Here is a 12,259-nt window from a genome sequence, read left to right as displayed (position 1 = left end):
CTGAGGGGCGACGCGCGGCGGCCGATGGAGAGGCGGTCGGTGGCCAGCTCGGGGAAACGACGACGACGGCGTGGTTGGCACGGGCGTGCAACGGCGGCAGCAACACCTCATCGGTGGCGGTGAGGTGAAGGTGGTGGTGGCAAGGCCGATGGCGCAGGCGCTAGCGCGACGCGACACGGGGAGCAGGATGGCGACGCGGCTAGTCGGCCGGGCGACAGGCTCGACCAGCGCAGTGGCGCGAGGCACGGTGGGGCGGAGTGCGGCCGGCGATGAGGCCGCGCGCCGACATGGCAAGGCGACGTCGCGGCGCGGGCGTGCGGCCGGAGGAAGGCGACGGGGCGTGGGAGCGAGGGCACGGCGCGGCTAGCGGCGCACGACGCGGTGGCAACAACCACGGCGAGGCGGCACAACGAGACGGATGCGGGGAGGACGCGAAGGGCAGCGGCCGAGCGGCACACGGCCATGGCGACGGCGAGATCGACGCGCGACGCGGCTAGCGCGCGCGCGAGCAGACGGACAGAGGAGGGAGACGCCTCCGACAGGTGGGCCCCACCTGTCGGCGGCCGAGAGGGGGGCGGTGAACCGGACTCCAGGGCGCCAGTGGGCTACGGCCTCTGGGCCGGCCCAGCAGGAGGGAAGGAAGGAGAGGAGGGAGATGGGCCGAGGGAGGTGATGGGGACTTCGAGCGCTAGTTGGGCCGCGACTTAGGAAATCACGAACAACACGTGTACTCACAAAACAGAACTAAAACGTGCACGAATTAGAGGTTCACAAGACGAATCAGATCCGAAACGCGAGACCGTGAACTGTTAGCGGAACAACGCCAGAATTGAACGACCCGTTAAATCGAGATTTAACGACCCGCTAAACTGGAAACTAAACGACTTTAATGTTAAACCAATCTATGCGTACGAAATTAAACTCCGCACTGTAGATCAATCTCACGCTAGCTAATTAGATTAGAAATTCTAAGCAATTAAACAGTAGATCAACGATAGATTGATTTGCATGAATAAAACGTATGCAAACCTGAGGTTTGGTGGAGAGATCAGTGACGGATTGCTGTTGTTCCTCGCTGTTCGGCTAGGAAACCTAAACAATTAAACGGTAGATAAATTTAGATTGATTCGCAAGAATAAAATATATGCGAACCTGAAGATCGGGGGAAGGAAACCGACGGACGGCTACACTGCTGCTGGACAGGAGGTGGCAGGAGGTGCACGAGAGAGGGAGACGGGGAAAAGAGGGGTGTAGGGGGTATTTATAGGGGGAAGCTAGAGATAGATCTTGTTACCTATCTCCTATTAACAAGAAATAGATAAGGTTTCAAAGGGATAAGAAATAGAATTTTAATTGATAGGAATTAGTTTTACCGTGAGAGAGGAGGTGGAGGCGTGCACGGTGTGGAGAGGAGGAGGAGATCGTACAGGGAGAGAGAGGAGGAGGAGATCGGCCAGGGAGGAAAAAAGGAAAAGAGAAAAAGAAAAGGGAAAAAGAGAAAAAGGGAGAAGGAAAAAAGAAAAGAAAAAGGAAGGAGGAAAAAAAGAAATTGTCTCCAATTTTGCCGATTTTTATTATGTTTATTAGAGCAAAATTTATTCCCTGAAATTCAAATATAAATCCTGTTAATAATTTAAAATGCTTTTGGGACATTTTAGAATGTCCGAAAAGCTTCCAATTAAATTAAATTAATTTACACTGGGTTTTCTCCTGAACATTAATTAAACAAATTATTTTTAGTGCATTATTTAATTATTTCTTGGCTATGGTAAAACTCAGAGCGTGACAAAAGCAGACCAAAAAATTTATTAATCAAGAGAAACAAACATGCGAACAAAGTATACCAGGGGCGATTACACCGGCACCCTGAACAGCCCTAGGACACCTACTTTGCTATACAAGGCATTGCAGTAGACCAGACAAAACGACGGTATCAGACTAGGAGGCTACAAACTACTTCCGTCGTCAAGGAAAAGGCTTGCAGTCTTCCATGTTGTCCATTCGTCCACAATGGATGTAGGTAGGAGGACCAACGAGGACTCTTTTCCTTTGAAGATGAGAGCGTTATGCTCCTTCCAAATCAGCCAGGTGACCAATATCACTTCCGCATCGAAGGATTTCCTCTCCTTGGGGAGTACCCATCGAGCGGTCAGCCCAAGCCAGGCTCTGACAGAAGTCCAAACTTGTTGTGTGAAGGTGCAAGCCTGGAAGATGTGTTTATAGGATTCGGCGTTATTGTCGCATAGGTGGCAATAGGGTGCCAAATGCCATCCCATAGCTGGAGATTGTCCATGGTCAAACATGCCCCCTAGTGGCTAGAAACATGAAGAATTTACCGCGTGCTGGTGCCTATGATTTCCATATTATTCTCCCTGTTGATTTGGAATTTACACCTGAATCCGTGATGGATGACTTCGGGCCTACATAATGACACAAACAATGAAGGGTTGGAGCGATTGAGCATCGTCCAACAAGCCATCTCCCTCTAGCTCTGAAACTTGAGAGGGCCAAGCAAATCTTGGTTCGTTGTTCTAATGGCAGCTAAGCAGTTGAGGTTCGACGTCGAGCAATGCAGTGGCGACGATGACATGTTGTCCTGCACGAACTGATGTGGGCTCTTCGAGGCAGTGAGGACCAACAACCTGTGTGTGTGATGCTGCCAAGACCAACTCAACATCATCGGCCACACAATGGAGGTGGAGAGGACGAGGACCTTGATGGCATTGCTCACCGAGGGCTGCATGGGCACCCGTAGCCCCTGCTGGATAAGGAGGCGGCAAGAAGGTGCTCACCGTATCGAAGGAAATTAAACTAAACTATTGTGTGTATGTTCATAGTTAAATTTATTATTTTTGTTACAACTTATAGAAGTTTAATTTGAACTTGCATGTTTATGTAGTGATATATTTTATATTAATTTTTTTAAAAAATAGATTTTTTATGATTATTTAGATGACAATGGATATCCAACCGAGAGATAAAAATCCATCTCCCAAAAATTTAGGGACAGTCTACACAACATGTTACAAAATCCAACCTTATATCATACTCCCTCTATGACATCATTGACTTTTAGGTCCACGTTTGACCATTCGTCTTATTCAAAATATATATAATTATTAATTATTTTGTTATAATATAATTTATTCCTATAGGAACTTTAAGTATGTCTTATAATTTTTCATATTTTGATATAAATTTTAAATAAGACGAATAATCAAATATAGATCTAAAAGTCAATGACATCATATAAAAAATATGGAGAGAGTATGATATTTAGGCAGTTAAATCAGCTTTGGTATTTGTGTGCATAGTAATTTTATCCATTTCCCACCATCTCTCACCGTTGCACGCATGCACATGAGACCTCACACACTCACCTCTCATATTGCTACCCAGCCTCACCAGCACCGCTCTCCCCTCCCTCCTCTTACCGAGCTAGCGCTGGCGACTGCCCCTACCCCGCCAACTTCCTTCTCACCCCTCCCAGCTGCAGACCTCATGGCTTCACCGCTACCACCACTCATTGTTCGCTCGTTCCGCTATCCACCACTATTTCGTCGTCTGTCGGGACTATCTATGGACGTTAAATTTGTTAATTTAGCATGTTTAATACACGCAAAGGCCTAAGAGTATTCGTGTTGCTCCAGTGCAAGACCTAGATCTTGATAAGGTGTGGAAATCTATCAATTTGATTTTAGAACTAACAAGATGAAGAGTAAAAGAACTTAATCGACTATTGAGCCGATAAATATTTTAGGACCCACCTAATAAGATGTCGATGTGGCAGCATCTAGCTAATAGATTGAACAATCAGTTGATAAAGTCTCGGATCCGTTGAATGTAGTATTTTAGTTTAACAATATTTCATTTATATTAGATGGACCGTAACTTCACAATCCAAATAAGAAGATAGCTGTATTTGGTACCATGAATCAAATAACATCTCATATGATCTTGACTCAGACAATATACAAGACTAAATAACATCTAAGACTGCAAGCAAGGCTAACACCTTATTGAAGTTTATTTTTCAGTATTAACTTTTAAATACATATGTAAAAGTTTATTCACAAATTGTTTTTCGTTGTAAATATATTGTTTGCTTTTTTTATGAAAAAGCCAAACAATCCCCCAGCTCGTGCAAGCAAGCAAAGTCTATGTTACACATACACTGTTGCTGTTGCTAAGCTTGTAGATCAGTACTAGCATCAGATTGTTTACAGTAATATCTGTCAGAAGAGTTTAATTCTAAGATAATGGATAGTGTTAGTTTAGGGAGCTGAATAGGTATTGTGCCAATTCGTTGTATTAGAAAGTTCATAAAGATAATCCAACTGTTGCTATTCGATCTCATTGTTTCAATATCATTAATGACTTTCCAAGACAAGTATAGTGACAAAACTGTTTGCGGTGGCCTAGTTGTAACAAAAAAAATATTTCTCAGAAACCATCCGTAATAATATTTCAACTTAATTTCTTAGTCTTATGAAATTTAATATTTTACTCGTCTCAAGTTGAACTAGCTACATCTTTAACGTAGGGCTTGTTTCTATCTTGTGTTATTCTTGTATGTCCACTCACCTTTTCTACTCCAGAGGGAAGGGGCAATGGTAAATTTTTCATGACCTGCCTATGCTCGTGAAAACCCAGGTTGGTCCTCCGATTAGACCTTCTTGCTTATATATTTATCCAAAGTCAGGAAGGGTGGTTTACGTAAGACTATCATTTAAGTGTTATCTTTACGAAATAGAAAAGCAATAATAAATTTACAAATACCCCAATAAAAGATACCCAATAGGCTTGATCCACTCCTATAGATGATGGTGCAAGATTTTTTTCTTTTTGAACCTGAAACAAGCATGAGGAAAACCCAGACAGGGTTCCAAGAAAACAAAACTCACGGCCGAAACAACCACACAACACACATAGCAACGCAACACTCAGCTTTAACCCTTGAATGCCAAAGCAACGACGGAGCCCAACACAAGGTGTCGATACCAAAAAGCTGTAAAAGTAGACGATCAACTAAGACTTCATAAAATACGTGTTATCATTGCCAAGCTTGTCGCCTAATGACACAACAGGTTTGATTTTACATTAGCCAAAGGTATTGCAAGAATGAACAAGAGGTGTTGACTCCCCGCGATGGATCTCAGTCCAAGTCACCACAAGCGACATCTTGTACACAACAAGCACAAGCACCCCTAGAGGCTAGAAGGACTGCAATTATCATCGTTATCGAGCTCCAGCACATCTAACACTAAAGCAACTCTAACTCTACCTAGCAGACCCAACCAAAGAGAGCTAGCCTCTCACCAAAGACAAGGAGGAACCAATGTGACGAAGGCCTCGCCCAATCTCCTAGGTCAAGAGAGCTTGGGAGCTGACACAACAGTCCAAGGATAACCAACGCTGCATGAGGGATGTTTTTCAAGCAGTGCCCCCATGGACGACATGACAAGGAATGTCGTCACTTCTTGTCTGGAAGTCAGAATAGGGTTTTCACCTAGAAATCAATGGGTAAAGGTAGAAAACACCTTAACAACGCCTCCAAGGAGCATAAGACGCCTAGTGGCGTCGCCATCGTTGAGCCAGTCAATGGCCTTGAATTTCCCTCTAACCCACCCAACCAGCCCGCACGGGGCTATCATCAGACCACCACAACTGCCCTCTTAAGCGGTTCTTCAAGTTGCTCCCAAACATCGCAATCAACCCTTGCTTCACACCCCCTTCTCTGTTGAGCTTCCCGCGATCACGATTGGACAACCCAACCATAGGAGGTGAGAAACTCATTAGGAGAAGGCATGGCCGGCAAAAAAGGAGACCGACCAACATAGTCACCACCCATCGAGGTCTATTGCCACATCTTGAGGATTTGCCATCCCCATCGTGCCTGCACCGACAACAGGCCAAGAATTGTCACGGGAGCACCGTCGCACACACGCCCATCGACAACGGGGAAGACTGGATCTAGGCGATGGTTTCGTTTGGATAATAATACTATATTATTTATTTCTATACATATAAATCTATTGATCAATATATATTATTTAGATATTGATAACTAGATTCATTAGCATTCATGTAAATCTAATCAACGAAAATCTTACATCACGATGTGAAAGAGCTAGCATAAGAAAAAATAAAGTCGTGTTTTTGTAAGCTAATTTGGGGTGGTTTCAAATCTTGGTGATCTTGGACGGCGCGACGAGAGGGTTCTCCTTAGCGATCTTCTCCCTGCCGGTGTCCTTCAAGTCGTAGCTGCAGCCGTGCTTGTCGCCGTGGCGGTGCGTCGAGCAGAACGTGCCGCCGCACCGGCAGTCGAACCCCAGCAGCCCCACCTTCTTCCGGCACGCCAAGCACCTGTTCGGCCTCTCCTTGGGCGACGGCGGCGCCGCCAGGACGGAGGAGTTGGTCTCGTGCGCGATGGCCGGCGACGGCAGCGACGCCGCCGCCTTGAGGTGGTCGCGGTAGCACTTGGAGCAGAGGTTCTTGGTCTCCTTGCTGCCGAAGAACCCGCAGCCGTTCGCGCACAGCACCTGCTCCTCATCCTCCTCGTCGGCGGCGGAGGCGGAGGAAACGTCGTCCTCGCTGATCTCCTCCAGCACCGTGAACTTGTCCGTGAAGTCGGGAGCCCCGCTGACGACGACGGCCGCCGCCGCCGTCTCCTTGAGGTGGTCGCGGTAGCACTTGGAGCAGAGGTTCTTGGTCGCCGGACTACCGAAGAACCCGCACCCGTTCGCGCACAGCGGCGCGCCGCCTCCAGCCGCCGCCGCCTGCTGCTGATGCTCCTCCATGACGGCCGCCTGCTGCTGATGCCCCTCCATGACGGCCGCCCGCCCGCCCGCTAGCTAAGCTTACTTAGCTCGATGCTACCACGTCGCCGGTGCACGCTCCGGCCGCCGGAGATAGAGTCGATCGCCGATCGGTGGTCGGTCAGCCGCTCGGGGCGGGGGGTGAGATCCCCGTGCAGACCGCGCGTTGTCGTTCGAGTGATCGTGATCCGCGGCCGCGTCTGTTTGCGTGGCTGCGGCCCAGCGAGCGCGCCACGTTATATCGGGGGGAGGATCACCGGGGCTCGCTCGCGCCAGAATTCTCCGACTCCCGCGCGCGCGCATCGCGTACGTGTCGGTCGCGATGCTGCGTTTGCGCGACGAGTCCGTGTCAGCGTCGCAGTCTTAGTTACGGTCAAACTTCTCTACTACTTGTGCACGTTCGTATTCAGATGCATCCACAAAAGTTTTATCCCAGGAGGAACCGGATCTCCGATGAAAGTTGGAATTAGTACGGATTTTTGTGAGGCATCAATTGGTAAATCATATGTATATATAAACCTCAGTATGACTAGACTGTAACGTTTCACCGTGCTCTCTGCCTGTAATAAGCAGGGCACTGGACACACAACCCATATCATTACATACAACAGGGGCATCATAGGCACCTCTTACACACAAAAATTTTACCATCCTTAAAATGTACCATAATTTCTATTGTTCTACCTTCAGGCACCAAAATTTTAATTTTAGAGATAAATTTCGGTACCTAAAGTTTCTTTCTCATACTCATGGATGGTAAAATTACTCAAAAATACATGATATGGATAAGCATTCTATCTAAATCCGCACTTGATAAACGATAAAACCTGACAAGAGACGACATTGCGTCTGATCATGTGCTGAGTAATCACAACTCACAGAAGTCCTTCGCCAACTCAACCAGTTAAGAACCTAAGTGATGCTGACATGCCGCTGGTCAGAGACATGTTCAAGGGATAGGTTCGTGCTGCGGTGTGGCAGGGGAATCTGGTGCGATGGTGAAATTCATGCCCCTTCTTTGTCCCGACTGTAGAATGAATGCCACTTCGGTTGCTGCTAGAGCAGCAGCTACCTATGTGGAAACAGAAAGAAACACACACAAATTTTAAGATGGGGATGTGATGAATCATGAAAAGTGTCAGAACGATTTCCAAACTGTTGGTTTTCCATGTTTAAAGTATTCAGGCTCTCCACAGATTTTAATCTGAGCAACTTACAACTGTTGTTGAATGCAAACAATTAAGAGTTCATACTTGGTACTACTTATCTAGTTGTCGAAATGTTTACTTCCTCATGATATACTAACCTGCCTCCGCCTTCGACCTTGTAAGATATTGATTGCCCAAGCCATGATGTAGAACGGTAGCAGAAACCCAGCAACACGTAGTAGAAAAAGCTGTCAAATGATCAGGTTAGAATGGCGGGGTCATAAAGGCAGAAGCAACAAGAAGATCAGTGCACACTTCTAAGAAGATTCTTTCACTTGCCGAAAACATCGAAGAAGCATCATCTTCATCTTCATCAGTTAGTACCAACACATGCCTCAACACTAACAAAGCCATTAACTGAACACAAAATGCAGTTGAACGGGATAATAAGCAAGAGTTATTAATAGATGTCTCATGATTACACAAGGCAACTTACAATAAGCGCGGCAGAACGGCAAAAGGCAGCAGAGCTCGCGTTTGTTACAGAATAGTCGTCATAATCAGCTTCCATAATATGATTTTGTGCCATTGCAATGATCCTAGGATCACGCAAATCAAATGCTGTACCAGTAATGGTCCAACCACCACTATACACTCCAGAGGAGGATGAAAGATGCAATCAGAAAAATATACAATAGTTGTCTCTTATGTAATGATGGGAACAGTTAGTTTAGATCATAGTAAAGTATGGATGCCTGCCTTATATCAATGGTTGTCTCATCAGGATGAGCTCTAGGAAGTGCAGTGTACCCATGTTTGTATGGCTGCAAATAAGGAAGCTTTCAGCCACAGCTCAGGCACCTTGCTTTCTGAATGAAGTTATGATGTGAATTCTAAAAAATATTTGACAAATAAAAATTGATTCCTCAATTTCCCCTAGGTTCAGCCTTGTTCTAGTTTAAAATTTCTTCCATTGCTTTCAAAAATTTATTGCCATTTGTTCTAGTGTTAAAAGAGATTGACTTGAAAATAACCTGGTACAGATATCAGATAATTGATCTCTCAAGCCTCTCTTAGTTTTATCTACTCCATTGATATGCCTAAAATCTTCTATGAGTATATACGCAGAAGCTTATGAAATCCCTCTTCAACACAGGAACAACACCTTTTGCACAAATTATCTGCTATCTGTTATACTTGACAAGAGGTACAAAAACTTTTTTTTTTCATTTTTAACAAGAACCCAATATGGAAAGGATTTTATTGAAAATTTTGGATGACTTCGTAGTTGATACTCCATATGATCACTTTTAAGGTGCAAACATACTTCAAAACTCAAAATTTTAACTTTTGGCCAAAAACAGTCAAACAGCTTAGAAACATGCTTGATGTAATAGTGGAACATTAGATTTCTATTTCTCCGTACCTTCATCCAGTTGTGACTTTTCTAGATTAATAATAACAATATAAGAGAAATTAATGCTCAAAATTCATTTTAAAAGACCCTGCCAAGTAAACCGGGCTTATAAAATTTAACGGGGAGAATAGGTTTGAATGCCGTGGACCGTCTTAAACCCACCGATCAAGATTTTTGAATAGGGAGAGTACATGCCAACTAAAATTAGGCAAGCAAATATAGAGAGGTATTATAAGTGCATTTAAAAAAGTGTTAATTCACCTCATGGCAAATTTCACATGTCAAATCTCCTTTCTCATCACACCATCTCTGCACACAAACTCGATGAGCATACTGCAAGAAAAAAAAGACAGATCATATGAACTTCCACACAAAATGCATTAGTCCTACTGAGACTTATTCAAGACAAGGTGGTAATGCTCAATAAAACAGCCAACATAATTGAACAATATTTTTTTTGTTTTTTGTTCTGTTTTTGCAACTGAAAGTACACATGATGCAATTGGAAGTTGATGGATGGATGCATACCTTTAGACTTCCAGTACAAGCACATGGACTCTCGAGGTTGCTGGTGTTATCCTCCTCTTGGCAAATACGACATTCTACAGTCTGAATAAGAGGTTCTTCCTCAGTACCCATGCTTTCCCGAACTGACAAAAGCGGTGGTAGAGAAACTCCACCAGAAGGCAGATTCGTCGCTACCTCGGTCGCCTCAACAGACTCAGGAATCACAAGGTTGTTAACATTAAGCATTAGATGATCCTTCATCGCTACGATGCTACTTAGAACAAAGAACCTTGCCAACAGAGTAATTCTACCCACAAGCAGTACTAAATAATAAAACTGATGTACTCTACTAAGAGTCCTCCTGAAATGGGCTACAAACACAGAAGTTTAAATCAATACAATATAAAATTAAATATTGTCTGATAAAATAGCTTTGGAGAATAAGAACTATGCCTGTTGTCAGGAAAGATGGCACTGTAGTTATTGGTGGAACCGTAGAAGCTTCAAGACACAAACAGGCACCGATTTTTCGCCAGGCAGGCGACGCAAAGTAACCAAATTTTATTAGGATTGAGAACAGGCACTGATAACATGAGCTCCACCGTACTGGAAAAAAAAAAGCAATGTAGCAGTAGAATGAGCAAAATATCATACATACGTGGCAACTTTCTGAGCATGTTTTTTTTATACTGTTAACATCTAAACACCGAAGCAATTGAGAAAGAGCATATCCAAGAGAAATACATAATATTACAAACTGATTGGAGCAAAACTGTTTGTGACATCACTAAAACTGTCATTCGAGCAAGTCAGCTTGGAGTAAATTATTGATGGGTGCTTCCCAACCCAAATAGTAGCACATTAAAATCAAGTAAAACTGTTCAACACCCTCAAATTAACATTTATCACCAATATTAAAAGGAAAAAAAAACCGCACTGGACAAGGATTTATCATTCAAAAACACAGAGGAAGAAAAATCACAACAAAAAGAAGTGTCATTTCCTACAGCAACCTGTAAGGCATTCCTTCATTCAATTCCGTGATTAAAAAAAAATGCCTGAATTGTACTTGTTGGACGAATGAACATAAACACAATTCACGAAAACCAACGGTCTAGTATTCGTACTTCATTTTTCAGATGTAACAATAAGCACTCAAAACCATCCAGGTGTTTAACTACAATGTGATCAAATATTCTAACCAAAGCTTTTGAAAAAAAAATGTTTATTCTAACCAAAGGGATAAACGGAAACCAACTGGAGGATGAATCCTCCCCGATTTCTAACCTCATTTATCCTATATCACAGGCAGAGGGATTAACCCATGCATAATCGGCCAGAATCCCTCCCAAATCCCAATCTCTCTCTCCCCGGGCCGCTATCTGACAAGGAGATCCGGGTTCCACCGCGCATGCACTAGCACCCCCCAAAATCCATCAGGCAACAGGCAACCACCCTCCACCCCGCCGCTCGACGGAAACTGCTGTGTGCGCAGCGTACCGCAGCTAAAAAAAGGGATCAAATCCTCGCACAATTTTTTCCCCCTGCGCTTCCAGAAAAAAAAAACATTCCTCCCCTCTCGTCTCATCTCGAATCGAATCGATCCGCGCGGCCGGCGGCCGCGGGGGGAACGAATTAGAAATCCCGATGGAGGAGAGCGGATTTCGACGGAATCGATCGATCGGGGATTGTGGCGGGGAGGGAGGGAAGGGGGGAACGGAATGGCGGGTTGTGTTGCTACCTTGGGTGGGAGGAGGAGCTCCCGTTGCGTGCCGTGCCTCGTCGTCGTCGTCGTCCGAGATCGCTCGTGCCTCGTCGACGTCGCCTCCCTCCCCTCCCTCCCGCTCCCCGTGCGCGCGGCCGCTCATATACGCGAGGGGGACGAGAGGAGGGGACGGGCCCACCCAATGGCTGCCACGTGGGGCCCTCCTGGGAGGGGCGGGGTCGGGGTGCGCCTCTGCGTGTGGGGCCCCTCTGAATCGCGCGGTCGAGAAGAGCGGTGGGTTCTCACGAAACGGTCGGAAACAACGTTGCTTTAAATTTTATTATTATTATTGTTGTTATTTAGCGCTCTTTTGAATGCATAACTTATTAATTTTATATAAAAGCTTTATGTAAATATATAAAATTATAAGTCAGATTTAAAACATCTTTAATGATAAAATAAATTATAATAAAAATTTAACAATCATGTAGATTTTAAATAAGAGATTGGTCAAAAGTCAACAACTTACGTAAAAAGACCAGGAGTATTATGAAATATTTGAAAATAAAAAACAATTTATAAAAAAATGTTATATATATATTTTTTTAATGATCTAAAAACCAATGTTAAAAATAAACTTGTGAAAAACCCTAAAATAACTTCA

The 12,259-nt window shown here is 44.5% G+C and overlaps 2 protein-coding genes across 3 annotated transcripts; both read right to left on the bottom strand.

Annotated features, from left to right (window-relative positions):
* Positions 1-6,093: 6,093 nt before the first annotated feature.
* Positions 6,094-7,010, bottom strand: LOC102705555 (zinc finger A20 and AN1 domain-containing stress-associated protein 12-like). Its single transcript, XM_006660096.2, has one exon. It carries the CDS (start codon positions 6,828-6,830, stop codon positions 6,183-6,185), a length of 648 nt encoding a protein of 215 aa, XP_006660159.1. The 5' UTR covers positions 6,831-7,010; the 3' UTR covers positions 6,094-6,182.
* Positions 7,011-7,311: 301 nt separating this feature from the next.
* On the bottom strand, positions 7,312-10,251 carry LOC102716520. Of its 2 annotated transcripts, XM_015840683.1 has the most exons (8): positions 10,086-10,251; positions 9,912-9,992; positions 9,645-9,716; positions 8,726-8,790; positions 8,463-8,613; positions 8,282-8,383; positions 8,125-8,214; positions 7,312-7,890 (listed from the first exon to the last, which is right to left on the bottom strand). In XM_015840683.1, exons 1-8 carry the CDS (start codon positions 10,149-10,151, stop codon positions 7,768-7,770), a joined length of 750 nt encoding a protein of 249 aa, XP_015696169.1. In that variant the 5' UTR covers positions 10,152-10,251; the 3' UTR covers positions 7,312-7,767. The 2 variants fall into 2 exon arrangements, with proteins under 2 accessions (XP_015696169.1, XP_015696168.1); XM_015840682.1 differs by having other exon boundaries at positions 8,306-8,383; positions 9,912-10,251.
* Between the last annotated feature and the right edge of the window lie 2,008 nt (positions 10,252-12,259).

The sequence above is a fragment of the Oryza brachyantha genome, chromosome 8 (genome assembly GCF_000231095.2).
Source record: "Oryza brachyantha chromosome 8, ObraRS2, whole genome shotgun sequence".
NCBI classification, from domain to species: domain Eukaryota; kingdom Viridiplantae; phylum Streptophyta; class Magnoliopsida; order Poales; family Poaceae; genus Oryza; species Oryza brachyantha.
The sequence above is the reverse complement of the archived record's forward strand: the minus strand, read 5'-3'. Positions and strand labels throughout refer to the sequence as shown.